General features: G+C 40.7%; 1 protein-coding gene across 1 annotated transcript in view; it reads right to left on the bottom strand.

Moving 5' to 3' along the window:
* Window positions 1-27,311, bottom strand: part of slc25a21 (solute carrier family 25 member 21) — a 615,256-nt gene that overhangs the window by 129,117 nt on the left and 458,828 nt on the right. Inside the window, exon 3 of the mRNA XM_078233181.1 lies at window positions 24,414-24,462. Coding sequence (XP_078089307.1) covers window positions 24,414-24,462 — 49 coding nt within the window. The remainder of the gene's footprint in view (window positions 1-24,413; window positions 24,463-27,311) is intronic.

Raw genomic sequence — 27,311 nt, 5'->3', positions numbered from 1 at the left:
AGGCTGCAATCAGTAAGGATAGGCAACAACAGCTCCTTCACAATCCTCCTCAACACCAGTACCCCACAGGTTGTATCCTCAGCCCCTTCCTATACTTATACACCTATGACTGTGTTTTTCCCTCCAACTTGATTTTCAAGTTTGTTGATGACACCACCATGGTGGGTCAGATTTCAAACAATGACGAGACAGAGTACAGGAAAGAGGTAGAGAATCTGGTGTACTGGTGTGACAACAATAATCTCTCCTTCAATGTCAACAAAATGAAGGAGACAGTCATCGGGTTCAGGAAGCATAGTGGAGGACATGCTCCTGTCTGCATCACTGGGGATGAAGTAGAAATGGTCAAAAGCATCAAGTTTTTAAGTGTCCAGATCACCAACAACATGTCCTGCTCCCTCTGTGCCGATGCTATAGTTAAGAAAGCTCAACAAGCCTCTATTTCCTCAGTAGGCTAATAAAATTTGGCATATCCATTACGACTCTCACCAACTTTTACAGATGCACCATAGAAAGCATTCTTTCTGGTTGTATCACAGCTTGGTATGGCTCCTGCTCTGCCCAAGACCGCAACAAACTACAAAGGGTCGTGAACGAAGCCCAGTCCATCACTCAAACCAGCCTCCCATCCACTGACACTGTCTACACTTCTTACTGCCTTAAAAAAGCAGCCAGCATTATCAAAGACCTTACACACCCCAGACATACTCTCTTCCACCTTCTTCCAGCAGGAAAAGATTTGAGGAAAAGTCTGAGGAAACGTACCAACTGATTCAAGAACAGCTTCTTCCCTGCTGCCATCAGACTTTTGAATGGACCTGCCTCCCATTAATTTCTCTACACCCTAGCTTTGACTGTAACACTACATTCTGAACTCTCTCCTTTCCTTCTCCAAGTATGGTATGCTTTGTACAGCGCACAAGAAACAATACATCTCACTGTATATCTATACATGTGACAATAATAAATCAAATCAAATCACATAGCCCACCAGGTCAAACCTCTTATAAGACTTCATAGAAATCAGAGAAACCCTACAGTGCAGAAGGAGGCCATTCGGCCCATCGAGTCTGCACCGACCACAATCCCACCCAGGCCCTACCCCCACATATTTTACCCGCTAATCCCTCTAACCTACGCATCCCAGGACTCTAAGGGGCAATTTTTAACCTGGCCAATCAACCTAACCTGCACATCTTTGGACTGTGGGAAAAAACCGGAGCACCCGGAAGAAACCCACGCAGACACGAGGAGAATGTGCAAACTCCACACAGACAGTGACCCGAGCCGGGAATCGAACCTGGGACCCTGGAGCTGCGAAGCAGCAGTGCTAACCACTGTGCTACCGTGCCGCCCCATTATAACTTTGAATTTGCATTTTTCAACAGATTCTCTCCTAGTTCTCTTGTTCCCTCGCTAAGCTCATTGCATGCATGAGACCCACCTCCAGCTCTCTTGATTGTAGGCCCACTAAGTTCCTAACACCCAACCACCCTTCCTTGCTCCTATGTTAGCCGATATAGTTGATGGCTATCTCTTCACAGGTAGTATCTATCTCTCCTTTAAATCTCCCCTCTTCTAAGATGTCCCCTTGACCCCTCAGTCATCGCAAACAACTCCTCCATCTCCAACTTTGTTTTCTTCTCCATAGATCTTGAACGTGCAGTGTCAACACTCCTGTCTCTTGACCAAACCTGTGCTCATCATTCCCAAAATGGCACACTCAAATGCCTGCAATCGGATTTCTGACCTTGCCACAGTATTGAAACAGCTCTTATCCAAATCACAAATGTCTGCAGCCTTTGATTATGTTTGACCACACCAACCTCTTCCAGCATCACAGAGGTTCCTACCTCTTGCCCAACACAAGCCTCCACAGCTAAAGCTGCCAGGCTTCCTGTGGGCCTCTCACTGCCACACGTAAAACAATGGTGACAGCAAATGGAGGATCTTAAGTGGCCATTATTTCACTACTTAAGGACCTCAATAGGAACAAGGGAAGCGAGCCGCCTGTGCTTCCCCTGCCACCTATAAAATTCCAGGTAGGTTGGGGACAGGCAGATAAATGGCAGGGAGACCACCTGCTAGATTGTAGGTGTCTCCCTACCTTCAAACTTGCCAACTATGGAGTGCAAAATTCAACCTGTTGTATTTGCTGACCTTCAAGGAGCCGTCCTTGATATCCTTCTATTTCTTAATTATGTGCTGCTCCTGAGCAACATCATCCAAAAAGACAGTGTTAGTTTTCATATCTACACTGACAACACCCACCTCACCAAACCCCCAACTCTACCTCTAACTGTCAGACTACTTGTCCGACATCCAGTAGTAGATGAGCAGAACCTTCCTCCAACTGAACATTGGGAACAGTGAATATGATTTTTCAGATGTCAGGGTTCCCCACTCCAACATCTGAAGAGTTGATGGGGAACGCATCCCAATAATACTGGCTGTCTTGCAGCCATTTAATGCTCCATTGACTGTTAATTACCTGGAGACAAAACCTTGGCTCCTCAATTGTCTGGAAGTCGTACCTTAGAGATCAGCCAGCCAATCAGATTGGCTGGCAGTTCTGTAGTTCCAGTAGCACCAGATTCAAATAGTGGCCATGACGGGACTACAGGCAGTTCTCAAAGAAGAGGAGATAATGGAGACCAGACTTCAGGTAAGTCAGGGACATCAGTTGGATCTGGTCAGCAGGCTCTAGTGAGGAGTTGTGTGGGAATACGGGGTTTGAGAGGCCTGGGAAGGAGGATTAAATGGCAGGGCAGGGGGGGGTGCAGGGGTGCATTCCTGTTGGGCGGGGCTGTTCCGTTGGGCATATGGAACACCATAAGGAGGTTTCCACACCCTCCCCCACACCCACCATCCTCTTTGCCTGGCACCAGATTGTCCAGTAAAAGCTGCTGCGCTATCCACCTGGTGTGAGTAGCCCACCCCCACCTGCCATGGGTCAAATAGTGGCGGGGTGGGATGAGGCACGTGCATGGCTATTTATTGGCCACTTAAGAGCCTCAATAGGTCCAAGAATGGGAGGGATGCCTGCACCACATGCCATGAAATGGGAGAGAGGTCTGCGTAGGCAGCGGGTAGGTCGCACACTGCATTTCATGAGAACACCCCAGCCCCATCTTCAAACCCACCAGCAAGGAACTGTAAAATTCTGCCTACTGAAGCCACTGTCCTTGGCCTCTACCATAAACTTTGATCACCAGTTACTAACTCCATCTCTCTTCCTCACAACAGTCTGATGCTGAACCACAGTGGTTGCAAACTCAGTGCAATCTTTAAAAATTATCTTTTTCGTGGAACGTAGGCATCACTGAAAGGTCAGCAAATGAAATAGGAGAAGTAGGCCATTTGACCTCTCAAGCTTGCTCCACCATTCAATAAGATCATGGCTGATCTGTTGCGTTTTGAACTCCACATTCTCTTCTCCCTCCAGTAACCTGTGATTCGCTTGCCTCACAAGAATCTATCTCCACCTAAAAAATATTTCATGACCCTGCCTCCACTAATTTCTGAGGCAGAGACTTCCAAAGTTGCACAGCCCTCAGAGACAAAAAATTCTCCTCATTCCTGTGCTAAATGTTAAAATGGTGCCCCCTAATTCTGGACTCACCCCGAAGAGGGAATATCCTTTCCATGTCCACCTTGTCAAGGCCATTCAGGATCTTATCTACTTCAATCAAATCATCCCTCACTCTTCAAAACTCCAGTGGAAACAAACCCAATCTGTCCAGCCTTTTCTTGTAAGGCAACTCACTCACTTCAGGTATCTAAAATAAACTTGTCCTCTAAACATCTCTAATGCATTTACAACCTCCCTTAAATAAGGAGACCAAAACTGCAAACAATATTCAGGATGGGGTCTCACCAATGTCCTGTATAACTGAAGCAAAGCATCCTTACTTTTATGTTCAATTCCTCTTGTAATGAAGGATGGCAATCCGTTAGCCTTCTTAATTACTTGCTGTACTTGATACGAACCTTTTGTGACTCATACACTAGAACATCTAGATCTCTCTGCACTTCGGAATTATGCAGCCGTTCTCCGTTTAAGTAATATGCTGTCTTTTGTTATTTTTTCTGCCAACGTGAACAACTTATCATTTTACCATATTGTATTTTTTGTTTGACTGCGTACCTTCCTCACGAGATATTACACCATTTTAAAATTACTTTGGTATTCCTAAGTATAAGGATATTCTAGATTTTATAAAAGCGGGCTCTAACTTTATCACAATTACATTTTAATTGCATTCTTCACACTTTAAGAATATATGTGAATTGTTTTCTGAATTTATAACTGAACATTTTTTATTATGACTTCTTTATAATTACAGTTGAAATGAATCTTTTGCAACATTCAAGCCTTGTGTGGTAAACCTTAAAATGTCTCAGTGCTCTGTAAATTATCATTGCATGCATTTCCAAATAAGATAAGGCAGCATGTTTGATTTCGTGCACGTTATATTTATCTTGAATGAAAACAATTATTTATATAAATAGAAGAAACATGATTGTTAAATACACTTCTGAACATCTAAAATTGACAGAAAGTACTTAAGGGTTTTGAATTGCAGGGTTGTTTTTGATTTATCTGGACTCATGCAGTAGTCAGGCTTTAACTTTAGGTAAGCACTTAGGTCTAGCAGGATCCTGTTGTCTACTTGAGATTGCACAATAATTTGAAGTATTTTATGATGAGCATTTTGAGAAACATCTGCGCAACTTGTTTTCCTTTGCTACTTACAAAGGAAATTTTTTTTTTGTTCCTGGTCTGGTCTCTTGGGATTCAGTCATCTAAGTCAAACCTGCTCCTAGTTACTGAAAATGTTTCTGTATGAACAAGGGATATGAATTTTGACCATAGTACAGCACAACAGCCATTTTAGTTGTTTTTCCTTGGCAGCAATCGACAGTGTATGCGTGGTCATCAGTCCTCGCCAACAGAATGAGCCCATTTTCACCACAAGTTGGAATTATCACAAGTTTTATCTGTAATCGCTGACCTATATTGACTCCTGCAAAGGTCCGGTGGCACAACATGTAGCATCTCTGCTTCTGGTTCAAATTCCACCCGAGGATTGATGGCCACTCCATCATAATGCAGCCAAACAAGTTGTTAACAAACAGTAAAAAAATTGTTCTGATACACCAATGGCAGGTATTAAGAGTGGGAGAGTTCCCTGGTCAGCCAGAACTATCTGGTAGCTGCAGCACAATAGTCTCCCCATTTTACGTATCGTGTACTGTATTGGCCTCCTTTTGTAAAGGAATATATAAATGAATTTGAAGCAGTTCAGAGAAGGTTTACTAGACTAATACCAGGAATGGGTGGAAAGGTTAAAGAGGTTAGGTTTGTATCCGCTAGGGTTCAGAAGAGTAAGGGGTGACTTGATCGAAACCTTTAAGATACTGAAGGGTATTGAAAGGGTGAGTGTGGAGAGGATGTCTTCCCTCGTCGGAGAATATAGAACTAGGGATCACTGCTTAAAGATAAGGGGTTGCCTATTTAAGACAGAGATGAGGAGAATTTTTTTCTCTCGCAGGGCAGTGAGTCTCTGAAACTCTGCTTCCACTGCCTTTTGAGGAAGAGAGTCTTTGAATATTCTTAAGGCAGAGCTAGATAGATTCTTGATTAACAAGGGGGTAGGCAGGAATGTGGGGTTGAAGTTACAATCAGATCCGCCATGAACTTATTGAATGGCGGAGCAGGCTCGAGGGATCAAGTGGCTTACTCCTGCTCCTAATTGTTAAAATATTTCCACGCACAAGCCCCTGTGACGGTTCTCCGTGGCATCCTCCTCATTTTGAGGGTCTGCTAGAGAGAGAGAGAGAGAGAGACAATGGCTCCCAGTCAAGCAACAGCATGATTTTCAAATTCTCATTCATGTTTTCCAGTCCCTCCATGGCCTTGTACCTCTATATCTCTAATCTACATCAGTCCACAACCCTGAAAGATATTTGCACTCATCTAAACCTAGCCAACTGAGCATCCAGATTTTAATTACTCCAGCACTGATCGCCCTGCCTTTAGATGTCTGAATACTAAGCTCAGGAACTCTCTCACTCAGCCTCTTTGCTTCTCCACCTCTCTTTTCTCCTACAAGCAGCCCATTAAAACCTCTCTCTTTGATGAAGCTTTTGGCCGTCTGCCCTAATATCTCCTCATGTGATTTGGTGTAAAATCTCGTTTTATTCCACTCCTGTGAAGCACCTTGGGACGTTATACTGTTAAAGCTGTCCTTACGTTTGAAGTTCAATTTAAAACAAAAATTTGTTCCTTTGGAAAAGTTGCATCTAATCTTTCAAGATTTTAAAACCAGAAAAAAGTATATAATCAGAAGAGATTATTTTGTGCAATGCAGATTTTGATAGTTCTTTTCTAGAGAAATTCAAACATATTTCACTGCCCGGTTTTCTCCTCATAGCCCTGAATCTACCACTGATTAATGTACAGTACAGGAATAAAAAGAGAGACATTTTCCATGGCAAGAATCATCTTTTGTGTTTTACAGTGGGAGATATCAATGACAGCTTTTTTGACTTTGCACTACCTATTTGCATTAAGCACTTCTAGGGTAACATACAATGAGGCAAGCAAAATGTGGGGTAAACCAGAGTGCCTCCACTATGTGCCTTGACACCAGCTACAAATCATATATAATAAGAATAATATTTCAATTTCCCATGCTAGTATCCTCATAGCCTTACTGACTAAGATTGTCACATTTAATTTCAATTAGTGTGAAAAGTTTGACAGCTTTTTACTGTGGACTTTGATCTCTGAGTACTCCAGCCTGGTTGAATGCATCTAACTTAAGAGCCCTCAGTCATCGTTAGCAAGTTACTTTCGCCCCAATCCCTAATGTGGTCCATTTTATGACATATAAAACTCTCATTGCTCTTTTTCCCTTTGCAATTTCCGCAATCGTTTCTAAGAAAGTGATAAAAGTGTTTATAACACTGTATACAGTATTTGCATAAATGTAACAGATAGTAGAACTGTTAAAATATCGACAGAACTGTGTTAATTATACATATATTAATTTTGGTGAAATCATACACACACCAACGACATTGTTCTTCTCAACCTTTATTGCTACCTCCTCAAAAATACTCCAGCAAGTTAGTTAAACATGATTTTTCCCACAATGAATCAATGGATGTTTTCCTTAAATGCCCTGTACTCTACAATACAAGTCTGTTCAAATTAAATGTAATTTTAAATTCAAATTAAATGTAATTTTTCAAAAATTCTTTCACGGCTTGTGAATATTGCTAGCAATGCCAGCATTTGTTGTCCGTGAGAAGGTTGTGGTGACCAGGTTCTTGAACCGCTGCAGTCCATGTCTTGCAGGTATACCCACAGTCTTGTTATAAAGGAGGGTTCCAGGTTTTTGACTTAGCAACAATGAAGGAACAGTGATACAGTTCAAAGTCATGATGGTGCGAGACTTGAAAGGAAACTTGCAGGTGATGGTGTTCCCAGGCATTTGCTGCCCTTAATCTTCTAGTTGGTAGTGATCCTGGGGTTTAGAAGATGCTGTCTAAGAAGGATTCATAATCTGCTGCAGTGCATCCTGTATATGGTACACAATGCTACCACTTCATGTTGGTCGTGGGGGAAGTGAAAGCTTAAGGTAATGAATAGGGTGCCAATCCAGTGGGCTGCTTTGTCCTGGATGGTGCCAAGCTTCTTGAGTGTTGCTGGTCCTGCACTCATCCAGACAAGTAGACAGTATTCCATCACACCCCTGGTTTGTGCCATTTAGATGGTGGGAAGGCTTTTGGGAGTCAGGAGTTGATTTACTCACAGGATTCCCAGTCCCTGACCTGCTGTTATAGCCACACCATTTATATGTTTGCTCCATCTGCTCAATGGGTCTTAATGGTGGGTGTTTTATTGATGATAATGATGTTGAGTGTTAAGAGAATTCGGTTAGATTCTCTCCGCTTGAAATTTATATTGTAAAATTAGATTCTCTCTTGTTGGAGATAGGCATTGCATGGCAATTATGCTGTGGCAAATGTACTTTCCATATATCTGTAACTTAATTTTGTGTCTCTGTGCCCTGTTTGCGAGCAGATTGCCATATATATTGTAAAAATTAAATCATGTCTGTTCAAACAAACTTTGAAGCAAATTTTAAAACATCAACTGGTGTGATTTTAAGAATTACAATCTCAAAATGATCACAGAATTCTGATTTCATAACAAGATTTTCATTTTACCTGCGCTATCTCTAAGTCACAAAAGGAATATTGTAACTATTCTCCAGTTACCCCTTTTTGCTATTAATCCTTTAAAGCACTTTGATTTGTCGATAAAAGAAAATTCCCTATTATCTCAGGTACTTTCTCTCACAACAGTCAAACCATCAAAAAGCAGCATAAATATACTTGATTTATATGCAAGTGAAATTGACTTTATTTAGTTTTTTAAAGTTTTTAAAGGAACAAAATTCTAGTTCTTTGATCTAAACTGTAGCCTTAAATTTTGCAGATTGATTTTCTGTTTATGTAAAGTAGCTGTCATATTTACTTTCTGCAACTTTATAATGTTTCATAACAAATAAAACATGTCACAATTTGTTTTAATAAAGGTAAACAGGAAGGTTTTGAAATTACACAAGTACTGTCAAATAATGAATAACATAACAGAATGTACTTTTCAATCTTAACACTGTAATTTTGACAAGTTCAATGCTTACTCACATTATATAGGGCCACTTCCTTGCAATTTTTTGGAGTGAGCCCAAATAAATCATTCATTACAAGCGCTAGCCCATTTTAGACCTGGCGCTGAGAGCTTCACAGAAAAGAATTGGTGGAAGCAAGAAATTGTGCATGTCGACAAGGTTACAACTTTATTTGTAAATATTAAACCTTTGAAGCTGAGGCAAAAAGAATGTTACTGATAAAATAAATGTGAAGACAGGAAATAGAAATTCTGAGCAAATGATGAAGCAGAGCTGCATCTGATCTCCTTGTCTGAGGGCTAATCAAGTGCAGATGCTCCTTCATGTTGTAGATGTAAGAAGAGTTTCTCTGTTTAGCACTCTAAGGCCCCTTCTAGAGGACAGCAGTGTGTATGGCTGTTAGAAGGTATGGAAATGGCACCATCTAACAGTACCATTTAACATATAGTTGACCCAAGTACACATGCCACAAAGTTTTATCTGTCAATCTATTTAATATTTGTTGCTGTCTCATGCTAAGCTCTCACACAACCTGGCAGCTTTCTTTATCGTGCACACTCAATTAGGACACACATTGAATTTACAGCTAATGCTTTTGTCACACTCATACTAAGTGCCAGTTTAGTAAAGTTAATGGCAGAGTAGTGCCACTCAGACAACAACTTTTGGATATTCAAATTTAACAGCACATCTGCTCCTCATCTAAAGTTGCTGCACCATTTACACATGCATAACGGTGAGCTCCATTAGCCTTGCCATTAGTTTGATGGTGAATTCTGACTCAATTGATTGTTCTTTCATATTTTTGCTGAAAAAGTATTTACCATAATATTGATAAATCTAAAGAACATCAGAGTGATTTTACACTTATACTTGTACCTTATCATTCACCAACTTGTAACCGACTTATATTTTTTTAAACTCGTTCCCTCAACAGGTCTCTTGGGCTGATTGCACTGCTAGTATTGTGGATACTTACAATTAGCAGAAGCCAGCAGCAGAAACTCCCAGCAAAGCATCTCAGTATTTAAGCCACAAAAGACTTTCAGGCTCAATAATGTGTCTGTACATAATAACTTAATAACACTAATCAGTTCTGATAGAAATTGGTGCCTCAAGATACCTTACGTGTCTCCCTCTTGCCAAACTTAAATTATAGGCTGACAAGAATGATTCTTTACTAGAATTATTACTAGGTAAAAATAAACTTTATTGTGGGCAGGGATGGCAGGTGGGGGTGTGGTCTTCTCCATAGCATGCATCACTTTCCACTTGAGGTAAATGGCCACCTCTGACTCAGATTTCTACTACTACTATCCCATAACCGAATAGTAAGAAGTGTATGCAAGTGCCCACGATGACACTTCTTAAAATTGGAGAGCCCACTAGTTGGTGAGTCACAGCATGCATCAAGATGCAATCACTCCAAACAGAAGTCAGGCACTAAGTTTTAAGATAGAACAGTTCCAGTTCTATCTCAAGTTACACAATATGTGCTTGCATTTGATACAGGTGGGAAAACCTGAGAACAGCTGGCTGTTTATACTATACATGTAATAACCTGCACAATGCTATGCAAATATATGAAAGTGTCACTACATCTGCCAACTTAAACATTTTCCTAACCTTGAGTGGCCAATTATTTTTGCTGGTTTTATTGCAAGCTGTGTTGTTTGTTTGGTAAAAGTTACATTCAATAAAAATGGAACTTGATTACACATGCAGAGTTTTCTGTGAAATACTCCTCAACAAATCTATTATATATTGTCTTTATTGGAAGACTTGACTAGTTAAAAAAAGCAATTTCATATCATTTACAACAGTGCCTAAAGCACTAGGCTGCTTCGTTCTCTTTATGTGTCACTGCAAAAGGTACCATTGGAAACTATATAAAATGGTGACCTAGAACCCCATTAAATTAAGATTTTTCAGAATGAAAAGCATGACTTAAACATCTGGTATTTAACATTTGTAGATAAAATAAATTGTTTTGCAAGACAATGAAATTATTACTAGTCAAACCTGGAAGCAAAAGGATTAATAAGGAGCTTATAAAACCCCTATAAGGTGAAAGTAAGTTATTCGACGTAAGCTTTCCATGGTTTGAAACAAACATTACCACAATTTTAATTGAAATGCATCTTCATCTGTACCTAATTAGACACAAGTTGATTGTTAAGTCATTCCTCCAATGGCTGTGCTACTTGAGAAACTAGGGTGCTTAAAATGTGCATGCAGAAAAGCCCCACAGTTATTAGATTGAAAGGGAACCATGCATTTAATGAAGTAATCAAAATATACTATTTAAATGGAAATGGGAGTTCTTCATATTACTTCATAGAAATTACAGCACAGAAGGAAGCTTTCCACCACTCAAGGATGGAATCCAGTTGCAATGACAAGTGTACCGATGGCGTAACAACAAGTATATGCAATTTCTACTCGGAGAGACATCTGGACAGACATCCATTCCCTGAAAGCCAGCAGCATTAATCTGGCTGATTCAGAGGAGATTTTTCAACTGGAACTGCTGTCACCCTTGGCTCAACTGCCCTCTTTGGATCCCTGTTACTGATGCCATGTCCTCCCCACCTGCCACTCTTGGCTCCTCTCTATTGCTGCGGCCAACCCCTCCCAACTGCCACCTTTGGATCTGTAACTGCTTCCACCCTCATCCTACCTGCCACACTCATATACCTGTAGCTACTGCCTCCTGCCTCATCTGTTGATTCTGATCACCTGCTGTCACACCACACAAAATTGGACAAATGTCTCAGTGTAAACAATGGGTGGCCCAACAGAGTAGTAAGACCTTCCTGTAGATTTTCCTCTTTTGGCTGTCTGGAATGGCAAGAGCAATGGAAGTAAGTGACTATCCTGCCTGACCAAGGCTGATTGGATGGAAGTTGCGAGAGGTTAGCAACCATGTGGCTCACAAGTGAAACTAGGTCCAGTGCAAGAAAAAGGTCAATAACCTCCTATGCTTTATAGGGTAAGTGACACGGTGTAGTTTCTGCATAGTGGCCCTCATGAGCGCAGCAACCAAATGCATGTATGTGTGGGTGGAGAGGTATGCCAGGCAGTTGGGTTAGGGTTATGAGTGTGCTGGTTTTCATCTGGTGCCTCAGCACCAGATGAAAGACAAGGACTGAAGGAGTGGGAGCCAGATCAGGATGAGAAAGTTGTATCTGCTGCAGGAGTGTACATATGTGAAACACTTATGAGGGAGGTGTCATTAGCTGTCAAAAGGTTGAAGCTCATAAAGAGGTTAAGTGCCCTATATTTTGGTCTGTCTGTTGGACAAAAGAGCATATAATGGAGTGGTCAAAGACAGAAGAAGTTTCCCAGATATCCACATACTGGCTTTCAGGAGCAACGACCAGCTGGCAGCATTCTATCTCTGATAGTCCCCTATTACTCTGGAGCGACAAGCCATCATCCTGCACCCTCCTCCTTGCCCTACCTTCAGTGGCCCTCAATTCACGATCGCCCTTAAGCAACTCTCTGTCATCCTAGAGCTACCACCCATCACCATCGAGCTGACATATATTATCTTCTCCCTATCACCTTTGACCTGCCCTTGGTTAACCGTGATTATCCCAACCTCACCTGCCCATAATCACTCTTGATTTTCCCCTTATCATGCTTGAGCTCCCAACATTAGTGAGTTTCAGAGCATTACAGCACGAAAACAGCCCTTTAGCCCAACCAGTCCATGCCAACCATGGTGCCCTCCCAGCTAGTCCCAATTGTCCACGTTTGGCCCATATCCTTCTGATCCTTTCCTATCCATGTACGTATCCAAATGCTTTTGAAAGTCTACTAAGAAGAGATGACTGGGGAGAAAATCCCTTTCACTCGGAGGAACCCTATCTTGCTACTTCGAAAGCCACTCAATAGTTAAATCGATGGTTGTGTGTACTGATCTTGTCAAATATGTTTGAGAAAAATATCTAGACTGATTTGTGAATAGGGAAGTACGTAAATTGCTGCAGCTTCAATAGATTAAAAAATAGTACGGTATGTGAATCAATAAATTAATTTTACTCTTGAAGATTAAATATATGAATTTTACTCTTACAGATTTAAAGCTAAAGTATTTGCTTGCTCAAAATCGGATCAATGTTGTGAGAAAGTTTGATTAGTACTTACTCAGAAATGAAATAGGAAGCCATGGAAATAACACAAGTTTAGAATTGCTTCTCTCGGATGGAGGTTTAACCACTGCAGTTCAAGGACTGGTAGGACTTTATTCTGGTAGCTCTCTGTCACAACTGGGATAATATCTGATAATAAGACTTAATGAAACATTTAGCAGACCCTTGCTGTTTGAATTTTGATTTAACAGTTTCCAACTTAAAACACGATGGTTATTTCCTGATGATGATTTATTGAGCGCCACAGAAAATTACTGAACCGATAAAAACTGAGTATAAGTAATATGCGTAACCTATTTCCAATTAACAGTGCCAACCTATGTTAGGGGGCAGTACTTGGGGGAGAACTCTAGTGGGAGCCTCATAGGGGAGGGCTCATTTATTTCTGACAGTGGCGGGGAGCGGATATGGGTGCTGGGGATGCTGGCATTAACTGTTGCGGGTGGAGGTCCAGTGCCAGTGATGTTCGGGGGGGGGAAGGAGGGGTGCTGACATTTACTATTTTGTAACGCCAGCTCTTAAGAAAGGGCGCCCCGATCTCTGTGATGTTGGCTTTGACAACATATTTAGGCCTCACCCCTCAAAATGACAGCATGAAACATGCCCTGCTTTTTTTGACAAAGCGTCAGAAGGTCTGGAGAGAAAACTGGCCTGTTTCTTTGGGTTTTCAGTCAGATTCTAACACTTTGCCATTTTCTTTGGTAAGATTCTACCCATTGTATTGGGAACACTCAGCAGACCTTTAGCTTTCAGGTTTATTTATTAGTGTCACAAGTAGACCCACATTAACACTGCAACAAAGCAACTGCAAAAACTCCCAGTTACCACACTGCAGCACCCACGCAGGACACCAAGGGAGAATCCAGCATAGCCAACGCACCCATCCAGCACGTCCCCCAGACTGCGGGAGGAAACTAGAGCATCCGGAGGAAACCAACGCAAACGTGAGGAGAACGTGCAGACAGTGACCCAAGCCGAGATCCGAACCTGGGTCCGCGTCGCCACGAGGCAGCAATGCCAACCACCACCATGCCATTGATTCTGGAATTTCAGCTCCCTTTTCCTGTACCCCAATTTTCACAGCACAGGAGAAGGGTACAGGCTGCAAGCCCCCACCTGACTGGCCCCATTGTGGGGATTGGTCTCATTTAGATCATTCCCGCTAACTGTCACCCTCTTAGGCCTGCCACAACCTGCCTTCTCTCTTCCATGGACAGCCATGCACCAACCTCCCAGGACAGTTAACACCTGAGCTCAAAACAACAACTCAACCTCTTTTCCTCTGTTCCAAGAAACTTCTCTGTCCGTGAAAAGCTGCTGATACTGGGTTCAAATCTACCATGATAACTACCTCGCCTGCTGCATGCCACCTTTAACCATTTATGAATCTGGAAGCATGTTGATTCTGATTTGCAGCCAAATTAACCACAAAGGTACCATTTATTCTGGTTTTAATGAGAATACAGGCCATGCTAATGCATTACAAATACGATTGCCATTGGGAACCCTGATCAATCTCCAATCCACACCAGCTTAATTTGCAACTTTAATCCTGATGCTGGGAGATTGACATTTTATCTCCTGCACAATCTAATTTCCCAGCCTGCTGAGTTTCCCACTCTTGGCTCAGCATCAAGTTGCACTTCATGAATGTGCTGGTACCTGACCTTCAATGAGAACTATCAAGCCAAATCCCATTTCACCTGTTTTCTAGAACCATAAAAGTTTACAGCACAGAACGTATTTAGACAGTTCAACTGTACCATCTCTTTGCTGGAGTAATCCAAAATGAATCTCACTATTATGTTTCCACTCATAACCTTCTGTTTCAGGTATTTATCCAATTTTCATTAACATATACAATTGTCTCTGCCTCAATCATTTCCCTTTGATAAAGCATTGCATGTTCCTTCAGCCTTCATGTAAAAAAGAAGTTCCTCCTAACCACTCTCCGCAGGTAAACCTCTCATCACTTGTTTCTCAATCACAAGAAATAGTCTTTCCCTACTCCCTGTTAAAATTCTCCAAATGTCTAACTAGCATTTTATAGAGTTCCAGTATTACATCCCTGCTTTTGTATTCAATACCTTGCCCAATAAAGGAAAGTATTCTATATGTTTTCATTATCATTTTATCCACCTGTCCTGTCACCTCCTGGGGCCTGTGTATATGCAGTCCAAGGTCTCTCATATCCTCAACCTCTCAACATCCTCCTGTTTATTGAATATTCCCTTGCTTTGTTTGCCCTCCCCAAATGCATTACCTCACACATCTCCAGATTATATTCCATTTGCCACTTTCCACCCTCTCAATCAAACTATTAACGTAATTTTAGACACAATAGCTATCTTCTTCATTATGAACTGCACAGCTGAATTTTGTGCCATCTGCAAATTTCCCAATTATGTCTCCCATGTTTAAGTCCAAATCATTAATATGTACAACAAAAAGTAAGGGCCCCAACACTGAGCCCTGTGAAACACCACTGGAAACTGTTTTCCATTTTCCATTCGCAAAAATACCTATCAACCATTACCCTTTGTTTGCTGTCACAGTCAATTTTGGATCCAACTCGCCACCTTTCCCTGTATCCCATGGGATCTCACTTTTCTGACCAGTCTACCATGTGACATGTGTCAAATGCCTTACTGAAATCCATATAGACAACATCCAATGCACTACCCTCTTCAATCCTCCTTGTTATTTCCTTAAAAAGATTAATTAAGTTTGTAAGACAACTTCTTTCCCAAACAAAACCATGCTGACTATCCCTGATAAATCAATGCTTTTTTAAGTGACAGTTGAACTTGAATCTCAGAATTGATTCCAATAATTTGCCCACCACTGACTGACCAGCCTATAATTTTCTGGCCTATCCCTCGCACTCTTTTAAATTAATGATACAACAGTTGCAGACCTCCAATCCTCTGGTACCTCACCTATGTCTGCTATTTTCTCCCTGGCTTCTCTTATAGCCTGGTATACAATGTATCCGGCCCTGATGATTTATCTACCTTCAAGGATATTAGTCCTTCCAGTACTTCCTCTCTCATCATACTTATTGTATCTCATACTTCACACTCCTCCTCTTTAACTAAAATATCTACATCATCCCCCTGCTCAATGAAGACAGAGACCAAGTGCTCATTGAGAACATTGTCAGCATCAACACATAAGTTACCACATACATGCCCTGGACCACATAACGTTTAGAAGCTCCCACATCCTGTAATCACAGCACAACACTTGCCCTGCCATCTTTATTCTGTGATCATTAATTTGTCTTTTAATCGTTATAATTTATAAACCTTACTGCTCCCAATAAGCTTTGTTAATGCTAGTGAACTGTACTAATACTAATAAGACTAAAAAGACCAATAAATGGCCTAAATATTGAAAGATAAATGAACAAAATACACATCAACAAATCCTTTACGTGTTTCACAATGATGCCCTTTTTATCTTTCACAGAATGTGGTTGGCTCACAGACTGAGCTCCTGCTAGTTGTTTAAGCTCTCGCCTATCTAGTTACTGAATAACTTACCCTTTCTGTTGCAGCAAAGTGGAAGTCAAATGCTGGAGGCTGAAAAAAAAGAGTAGAAGAAAGGAACATCTTTCCTCTCCCCATTTCACCAAACTCCCAACTCACTAAGCTCTATTGCCTGCAGTAAGCCTTAACTAAAAATCTCTTGCACCCTATGTATTGAGTTCCCACTTAGAATAAAATTACCAAGTATTCACTCTGTCCCCATCTCATTTAGGCATGGTCTCGTTCCTCAACCTCCCTCTCTCAATACCTCTGTCAAATTTTCCTTCTGCGTTCTCCAAGAAAAACAGTCCCATCAACTCAACTGAAGTTCGCCATCCCTGCGACCATCCTTGTGAATATTTTCTGCACCCTTTTGGATAGCTTCACATCTACCCTAAAGTGTGACACCTAGAACTGGATGTAATACTCCAATTGAGACTGAACCAGTGGTCTATCGAAGTTTAACATAACTTCCTTGTTTTTATACTCTTTATCCCTATTATTAAGGCCTAGGACGCTCTAGAAGAGTGTAGCAACATTTCCACATTAAAAGAGTCAGTCATTTGATAATTACCAAAATGTCTTGGTACAAATCCACGGTGACACACCCCTTAGGATGGGACCTTCGGATTTGATTAGTGGTCAGGGACAGTAGTGTGTGACCACAAGTGAGGCAGGTAACAGGACCCAGAGGGTAGGAGTACAGGAGCCTCAGCCTCTGCAATCATCCAACAGGTTTGAGGTCCTTTCTGTTTGTTTAGATGAGACTGACAAGGTGGATGTGCCAACTGACCATGGCACTGTGGTACAAGAAGCCATTCAGATGGGAGAGAATAGAAAGGAATGTAGTGGTACCAGGGGATAGTATACTGAGGAGATAGATTTTGTGCAGTCAAGAAGAGAATGTTGCCTACCCGGTGCCAGGGTTGGGACATTTGCTCAGGGCTGGCAGGAACCTGGACTAGGAGGGTGAAGATTCAGTTGTCATGGTCCATGTACCATGACATGGTTAGAACTAAGAAAGAGGTTCTGCTTTGACAGTATGAGCAGCTAGGCACCAAATTGAACAGTAGAAGCTCAAGGGTAAGAAGCCATGTTCCAATTAGCAGAGAGCACATAAGTTTAGTGAAAAGAATATATGGCTCAAAGACTGGTGTTGGAGAAGTGGATTTCAGTCTGTACAGCACTGGATCAGTACTGGGGAAAGTAGGTTGTACCGTTGAGAGCGTCTGAACTGTACTGGGACCAGTGTTCTAGTAAATGGTATAACGACAGAAATAGAGAGGGCTTTAAACTAAACTGTAAACGGATATAGATCTTGAATGAGAAAAAACTCTGGCAGATGGAGTGCAATGTGGAAAAATGTAAAATTTTAAATTTTGTCAGGAAGAATAAAAAAGCAGAGTTTTACTTAGAGGAAACAACTGCAGAATTCTGAAGTGCAAATAAATCTAAGTATGAGTCACAAAAATTGTCAGCCACCCAGATGCTGGGGGTGGGGGGGGGGGGGCGGCGGCGGCAGCAGGGGCTTCCTTTCCAGAAGCTCCATGGTCAAGGTGAGGTCTCACAGTGTCAATAGTCCCTCCTCCAGCCCCAATGTCACTCTTGGAGAGGTCATCCCTTAAGGGGGAGCACTCTCTCCTCTCCCCTACCAATGCACACGCCCCCCCTCCCCCCGCCCCCCTCACCCTCTCGCACAAGTTAGTGACCCGCATTGGGATCAGCATTGTGACTCAACTCATGGTTACAAAATCCATAGAGATGTGCTTGGACAGGATTTGGGGTTGAATCCTCACCAACCATCTTAAGAATGTTTTTTTTAAGTTTAGAAGAGTGTAGCAACATTTCCACAATAAAAGAGTCAGTCATTTGATAATTACCAAAATTCTCCAATTTTGTCGAATACCTGTTAAATAATTTGAACACCAGTGATTCCAACAGATGAGAATTTAAATCACACTTGAAATGACTTATACTTTGAATTCTGTTTCGGTCTAAGATGAAGCATTGTGCAGCTACCTTCAACATCAGGCTATGCTACTAGACTATACTTCCAATTCGTTGATCACAAAATAACTTGAGCATTTTCTTGGGATCCCTAAGACCCTAATACTAAGCACTTCCAACAAACAAAGACAGCTCTGGTGAATTGCAACTGTTGCTATTAAAGTAATGAATAAATATATAATTAAAAATGATTTCATTCATATCAGGGGTACAATACAATAGGAATTGTGTGTAATTTGAAAACTGTTAAGACCACTGAACTACAAATACTTGAATGTGTCTGATCTAAGAAATAGGAGGGGCATCCTTGTTTTTAGAATTATGAAGACTTTTGATTGGGTAAATGAAAATAAGCTATTTATTTTAGTTAAGTCTGAACAAAGAGGAATCATCAATTTTACTCTGCCACTAAGAACCCTTTGTCACAAACAGTGGGTGAAGCAAAGATCATTATACCTTGCAGGGGAGACATGCTTAAATATTTGAAATGGGGAAGATATTGTGCAGTAGAAGAGCAGGATTGTGAAATAGTTTTGAACTGGACAGCACAAAATGTTGGGGTGGTCGAGGCACAAATTGTTCTGCAGATAAAAAAGCACAAAACTGTAGCAGTGGGGGTGATTTTTGGTGGATATATGATACACATAGGCATTCTAACATAGATGTAATCACTTATCATTGAACTCAGCAGTAATTTGTTTCATTTGACTACAGGGGAAAATTATTTCTTATGCACCAGTTTAATTAAAAATGAAATCTCCAATTTAGTTTCCGATCAAAACATTAAATCGCATTGATGAGGGAACCACAGCTATGTCTGGAATTTCCTTATAAATGTCCGATTGCTCACTGCTTCAGAGGTCAGGCAAAACAGCAGGGATGATTCCTTAATAGACGTAGTGGGGTTTGTAAGAGTTAAACCATTTTCGGTAATTTCATAGTTATGCAAGCTCTAATTAGAGTTCCAAAAGCCATGGTGGAGAAATATTACTAATAAGCATTAAAAATTTCCCCTGTTTTCTCACGAATAATATGATTTTTAAAATACACCTATCAAAGTATGTCACCAAAATAAAGCATCATAAATGGTATAAGATGATGAATACTGGAGACATTGCACCAATCAGTAGATCAGGCTTGTAACAGGTTTTATGGCCCATTTGCTGTTTTATACCTTTTTAACATTATTTTTAAATACAGCAAGTAAAGGATTGTTGGTATCGATGTAAGATGATACCAGGTGCAGTTAAAGATCAATTGTAAAACATAATTTTTTGTGTTAACACTACATTAACACCAACTACCCTAATTCTTAAGGTATTATGTGGTCTCACAATATTTGCACATTGGAAAGTCCTGGAGTTTTTTTTCTTATAAGGTAATCTTATTGAGACATAAGATTTTCAGTGGTCTTGACAGGGTAGATGCCAAAAGGTTGTTTCCCTTTGTGGGAGAGATTAGGACCAGAGGGCATAATCTCAGAGTAAGGGGTTGGCCATTTAAAACAGAGATGAGGAGGAATTTCTTCTCTCAGAGGGTAGTGAATCTGGGGAATTCTTTACCGCAGAGAGCTACAGAGGCTGGATCATTAAGTATGTTCAAGGCTGAGATAGACAGCTTTTTAATCAGTAAGTGAATCAAGGGTTATGGGGATAAGGCAGGAAAGCGGAGTTAAGGATTATATCAAATCAGTCATGACTTCATTGAATGGCGGAGCAGACTTGATGTGCTGAATGACCTTCTTCTGCTCCTATGTCTTATGGTCTTAGAGCTTAATATTTTATTCTTATAAATTTGCTAAGTTTTGTATAATATAAATAATTTAAAAATTATTCAATATCTAATTTCACATCAAATAGGAAACATAGGAGCAGAATAATAGTAGATCACATGGCCTCTTAAGCCTGTTCTGCCATTCAGTTAGAAGTTGTTCTATATCTCAACTTCATTTACCTGCTTTTGCTTTGTGTCCAATGTACAGTTATTGAACAAAAATCCATCAAACTCAGACTTAGCCAAATTGGCGCCAGCTTTCCGGATTTTGAAATCCTGCCCCCCATTTCCAACATATCATATTTTCATCCTGGCATGGCTTCGGAGGTCAGTGCCTGGTGGATATTGGGTGAATTGGCATGGAAACATGGGTTGGCATATGTTGGCATTAAGTTTGCATCAGACCTTTATGGGACAATGGGAGGGTTGGGTAGATGGCATAGGTCAACATGGAAGGTATGCAGATCCATGGAGGCGGTAGGTACATGAGTTGGCATGAATGGGGAATGGTTGGGGTGGGGGGGGGGGCGGGGGTGGGGGGGGGGGGTGGTGTGAAAAGCAAGAACTTCTATTACAATTGAGACAAAGTCCCAGATAACCAAAACAGGCCTTTAAACAGCCTGCCTCAGCACAGCTCTTATGGCTGCTTCCAAACTGTTTCCAGCCTGCACCCAGACCCTGGAACAAACGTCCAACCATTTGAGATGTTTCTCCCTTGACAGGTGTGCCAAACTGCGAACCTCCCTGATTCTGCGCACCCACCTCAGGAGTGAAAATCCAGGCCAAGTTTTGAAAAATTCTATTGCTCCAGCATCCACAGTCATGAAAAAGTGTTCTCTGATTTCAATCCCACATCGCCTAGGTTAGTTTTCTATGCCCATTTAAAAAATATAATTTCATGGAAAATGGACATTGCTGGTTAGGCGAGCAATTATTGCTCACCCTTAGCTGCACTTAAAAAGCTGGTGATGAGCCACCTTCTTGAACCGCTGAAGTTCATATGTAGGTTTGTTTTAGATTCTCCACTCCACCGCTCGCTTGCCAGAAAATTGTTACTTTGTATTAAACTATCAAAACCTTTTATCCATTTAAACACCTCAATTAAATTCTAACCTTCAAAACCACAAGTGAATGCAACAACTGTTTATTTAACCCATCCTCATACTTTAACCCTTTAAGCTCTAGTGTCATCCTGTGAATTATATTGCCCAAAGCTGAACCCCCAAAATAATTCACTAGTTTGTAATCATTCCCAGATTGCCGTTTCAGTGTGTATGAGAAATGTGATTCATGAATTAACTTCCTAAACCTTAATGTAGTCTAAGAGAAGAAATGTAATCCTGTGAGAAGAATTGCTTTGACGCAGTAAAGTTTCACTTTTGGAGATAGCATTATCAATTCCCTAAGGTCCATGTTGTCGATTTCATCTAAGTCCTTTGTAGTTTTATACAATACACTCTGATAAATAATCAACTTTCTCTTTAACCCCTTCTCACTCAGAAAAGTCAAGAGTTAATTACTTGCAGTAGGAAGTGACAGACCATTCCGTTTGCTTTGAGAATCATTAATGACTTCGGCCCAATCTGTAAAACTTCATTTTTAAAAACACAGCCAAGATTTTCCAAGGCTGTAAACAGCAAACATACCCATTCATATATAAGTGTGCTTGTCAGCAGTCTTGTAGTCATAAAGAGCAATTTTAAGATGTAAGGGTAAGTTTCACTCTTCACAGTGGACTTATTTTTGCCTTTGGCATTGTAGATAATGAACTGTTTGGGGATCAGCAAGGAAATACTTGTGTTTTTACAGAACTTGGTACACTTCCTTTCATAGCCAAGTTAATATTATATACAACAGTAACAAACAATTGTTTTCCTTCTGTCCACCTTTCAAGAATATGTGAGTGATCCTGAATCAATGCGGCATCAGCTGATAGCTCCTGGTCTGCCAAAGACTATAAATACGGTCAGAAAAACGTTTTGGCCTCCAGCAAGCAAGAAAGTACTACATTTATTTTATTTTTCTTTTTTAGAAGGGTTACAGCAGTAAACAAGGGTATGTTCTTGAATTGGAATGTGAAATCTGAGAGCATTCTCCTGAACATAACAGTTCCGCATTCAGCATTATCAAATGTTTTAAATGTCAAAGGCAAAGCACCACTTACATGCTGAATTACTACCCGTCATCAGTACTAAGTCTCTGCAGTAGACTGACTTTAGACCTAGTAGATGAGCTGCTCCAGTGGCTGACATGTCTTATTTATTAACATTTTTCTACTTACTTTACTGCTTTCTCTCGATCTGTAAGAAATGCAAGTTTATCAAAAGAAGTCAATTTAGCATTCTTCACTAAAGGAGAAACAGCAAGGCTTCCACAAAAAAATAATCAGCTACCTAATGTCTGGAACAAGCTTGAGCTCTCTGTAATGTGATCCTTACATGAACCATAATCTCCTGTTTATTTCCCCTAATGAGGCAGGAGTTAAAACAGTTGACCTGATCAGATTCAGATGGCAGCCCTAAAGGAGTGAGCCCCCTGCTGCATTTTGGGCCCGACACCCTTTGTTACCTCCAAGTGAGCTGAGACCAGGCTGTGAACCATGTAAATAGGAGGTTTCCAGGTTAATGAAAAGCCATAACTTCGTCCCAGTGCTGCTGTGGACCTCTCCTCACTCCAACATTAGAACAGCATTCTTTCCACAATCCACTAATAACACTTAACAAATGTGTTAGGAAAACCAAATGTGTTTGGTTAAAAAAAAACTAAGAAATTATATACTTTCAATCTTAAAATGTTATGTTTTCTTTCTCTAAAAATATATTTGTTTCAGATTCAACAGAAATAAATGTGAATGACAAAAAAAGTTCATAAACTCAAAGTTTACATTTCCGCACAATTGTAATATTTGTCATTATTGTTTAAATCAGTTTTGCCGTCTCTATAATAGTAAAACTACATGGAATTAATTGTGCAATTCAAGATTTGATTCAATCTTCTAATTCTGTCCTAAATGCAAATGAACCTCCATGTACATCAGTGGTGCCAGTTCTTGCATTTTCAATTTATGTGTAACTTGTCAACTTTTTTTAATACCTCATTGCCAGATTGGTATCCATTTGAATCTAATGTGAAACAACCCACATGCTAGACTGAAACTAATCTGAGACACAATGGAAAGTGAGAATTTCAAATTTTCCTTTTTCCACTGTATTTGATTTAACTTGGAAACTAAACTCTTTTTCATGTACGTTGGCAAATTGCATCAATTCATGAACAGCAACCTTAGCATTCTCATATTATGTTACACTGTCTTTCATGCAACTGCTGTTTGCTGCTGCACTCAATTATAAGTCAAGAGTGAAAAATATGATGTGATGTGAATCTGTGGTCAGGTCAATCATACATGGCACTACCCTGTAAAATGTAACCAGTATTTGTTTAAACAAGCCAAGAAGTTGGAATGGAATGAGTTAACACAACAAATGGTTTAATAGGTTATCAACTTAATGATGAAACAGAATTGAATGATTTAACATGTACGATGATATGCAACAAAGTTCCCATTTTGTTTTAAACATCTTGAACAAAATAAGGATCTAATTTGCCATATTCCTACCCTAATCCATTAATCCCCTTTTGGTGCCCACTCTCAATGCCCCACAGACCCCTAACACAACATTGTTACTAAGAAGAAGGAGAATCTTTTGCAGATTAAAGACCAATGCATTCACAGCACAGTAGGCCTGAATCACATACTGTTTTATATCAGATGCACATAATCTTGGGGTTGGCTATGAGAATGGTTAAACAAGACTCCCTTGTTTGTCTTGCTAAATCCCTAAAGTAAAACCAGTTTGAAAATTAAGGATTAAAAAAAAAAGTAAACAATATGACAATTAAGATTCTAGACATTGAACGCAGCTCAAATTATAATTTTAAATCTAAATTATAAGAGAATCTCAAGGATACAATTCTGTTAGTTACTTTATTCCTGATTGGAGTTTCTTGGCATTTGGTTCTTTTAAAAAGGATTCAGTTGTGAAAAAGTTAAGAAACAACAAAGCACACACGTTTTTGACAGAACGAGAAATTACCAGTTTTCCAAAATGTCTCCATTATGGAATGACATTAAAATACCAATTGCACAGGCAAGCTCGGACATTTTATTCCAGCAGCCTGACAGACCACATTCTGGATGACTTCCAGTATCAACAAAACTTACTCAAGCAAAGCCTTACCTGGTTTTCACCACATCGAGGGGATGCATCAGACAAATTTCCACAAGACCTAAGCAGGTGACAGAAAAGAAGCAACCAGTAAACATAAGCACAAACAATGGATACGCTTCACTGGAGTAGTGTGAAAGCTATTATTGTGTGAAAGGTCAAATATGAGAATTGAGATGAACTGAAGCAAATAAGTAGGACAAACAATTAATATAGGTGTGTGGAACAAAGCTATTTTAATTACACATTAAACCAACATATACACCTATGTGACTTCAAGAAAGCATATAATAATTACTTGCATCACAGAATACACTTTGGGATCTAGTTGATTGACAGTTTGACCAAGACAATTTTGAGATTAACTTTGGGCTTCCCTAAAGCATCCATAATGTACAAGATTTAAAAACAAATTGACAATATCAGCAACTCGCTTTTAAAAAAATCTTGTCACACTTAGAGTATTGCGTCTAGTTCTGGTCACCATACCTTAGGAAGGATGGGAGGGGCCCTGACAGGGACAAAAAAGCTGCCTAACTCAGCCTAGAAAATATTTACTGACCCAGCTACACTAGTCTCTGGGCACGAGAATTCCAAAGAACAATAACCTTCTGAGAGAAAAAACTCATCATTTCTGTCTTAAATGCGAGACTCCTTATTTTGAAATTGTGTCCCCTAGTTCTAGATTCATTCACGAGCAGAAACATTCTTTCAGCATCTACCCTGTCAAGCCACCAAATTATTTTTTTTCCTCCATCAAGAAGTGTGGATTGGCACAGGCTGTTCTCTGGTAAGGATGTAAATGGAAAGTGGGAGGCCTTCAAAGGAGAAATTTTGAGAGTGCAGAGTTTGTATGTTCCTGTCAGGATTAAAGGCAAAGTAAAAGGAATAAGGAACCTTGGTTCTCGAGGGAGATTGTAACACTGATTAAGAAGGAGAGAGAGTTGTATGAAATGTACAGGCAGCAAGGAACAGATCAGATGCTCGAGGAGTATAAAAAGTGCAAGAAGCTACTTAAGAGGGAAATCAGCAGGGCTAAAAGAAGACATGAGGTTGCTTTGGCAGACAGAGTGAAGGAAAATCCAAAGAGCTTCTATAGGTATGTTAGGAGCAAAAGGATAGTGAGGGATAAAATTGGTCCTCTTGAAGACCAGAGTGGTAGACTGTGTATGGAACCAAAAGAGATGAGGGAGATACTAAATGGTTTTTTTGCATCCGTATTTACTGAGGAAATGGGCATGGAGTCTACGGAAATAGGGCAAACTGGTAGGGAGGTCATGGAACCGTTACAGATTAAAGGGGAGGAGGTGCTCGCTGTCTTGAGGCAAATCAGAGTGGATAAATCCCCAGGACCGGACAGGGTATTCCCACGGACCTTGAGGGAAGCTAGTGTTGAACTTGCAGGGGCCCTGGCAGACATATTTAAAATGTCAGTATTCACGGGGGAGGTGCCGGATGATTGGAGGGTGGCTCATGTTGTTCCGTTGTTTAAAAAAGGTTCCAAAAGAAATCTGGGAAATTATAGGCCAGTAAGTTTGACGTCAGTGATGGGCAAGTTATTGGAAGGTGTGATAAGGGATAGGATCTACAAATATTTGGATAGACAGGGACTTATTAGGGAGAGTCAACATGGCTCTGTGCGTGGTAGGTCATGTTTGACCAATCTATTAGTGTTTTTCGAGGAGGTTACCAGGAAAGTGGATGAAGGGAAGGCGGTGGATGTTGTCTACCTGGATTTCAGCAAGGCCTTTGACAAGGTCCCTCATGGGAGGTTAGTTAGGAATGTTCAGTCGCTAGGTATACATGGGGAGGTAGTAAATTGGATAAGACACTGGCTCAATGGAAGAAGCCAGAAAGTAGTTGTGGAGGATTGCTTCTCTGAGTGCAGGCCTGTGACTAGTGGTGTGCCGCAGGGATCGGTGTTGGGTCCATTGTTGTTTGTCATCTATATCAATGATCTGGATGATAATATGGTAAATTGGATCAGCAAGTTTGCTGATGATACAAAGATTGGAGGTGTAGTGGACAGTGAGGAAGGTTTTCAAAGCTTGCAGAGGGATTTGGACCAACTAGAAAAATGGGCTGAAAAATGGCAAATGGAATTTAACGCAGACAAGTGTGAGATATTGCACTTTGGAAGGACAAACCAAAGTAGAACGTACTCGGTAAATGGTAGGACTCTGAAGAGTGCAGTTGAACAGAGGGATCTGGGAATACAGGTACAGAATTCCCTAAAAGTGACGTCACAGGTGGATAGGGTCGTAAAGAGTGCCTTTGGTACATTGGCCTTTATAAATCGGAGTATCGAGTATAAAAGTTGGAGTGTTATGGTAAGGTTATATAAGGCATTGGTGAGGCCGAATTTGGAGTATTGTGCACAGTTTTGGTCACCTAGTTACAGGAAGGATGTAAATAAGGTTGAAAGAGTGCAGAGAAGGTTCACAAGGATGTTGCCGGGACTTGAGAAGCTGAGTTACAGAGAGAGATTGAATAGGTTGGGACTTTATTCCCTGGAGCGTAGAAGATTGAGGGGAGATTTGATAGAGGTGTATAAGATTTTGATGGGTATAGATGGAGTGAATGCAAGCAGGTTTTTTCCGCTGAGGCTAGGGGAGAAAAAAACCAGAAGGCATGGGTTAAGGGTGAAAGGAGAAAAGTTTAAAGGGAATATTAGGGGGGGCTTCTTCATGCAGAGAGTGGTGGGAGTGTGGAATGAGCTGCCGGATAAAGTGGTAACATTTAAGAAAAACTTGGACGGGTTCATGGATGAGAGGGGTGTGGAGGGATATGGCCCAAGTGCAGGTCAGTGGGACTAGGCACAAAATGGTTCGGCACAGACAAGAAGGGCCAAAAGGCCTGTTTCTGAGCTGTAATTTTCTATGGTTCTAATTTCTCTGGTAATAAATAGCC

Source organism: Mustelus asterias, chromosome 18, assembly GCF_964213995.1.
Source record: "Mustelus asterias chromosome 18, sMusAst1.hap1.1, whole genome shotgun sequence".
Classification (NCBI taxonomy): Eukaryota; Metazoa; Chordata; class Chondrichthyes; order Carcharhiniformes; family Triakidae; genus Mustelus; species Mustelus asterias.
The sequence above is the reverse complement of the archived record's forward strand: the minus strand, read 5'-3'. Positions and strand labels throughout refer to the sequence as shown.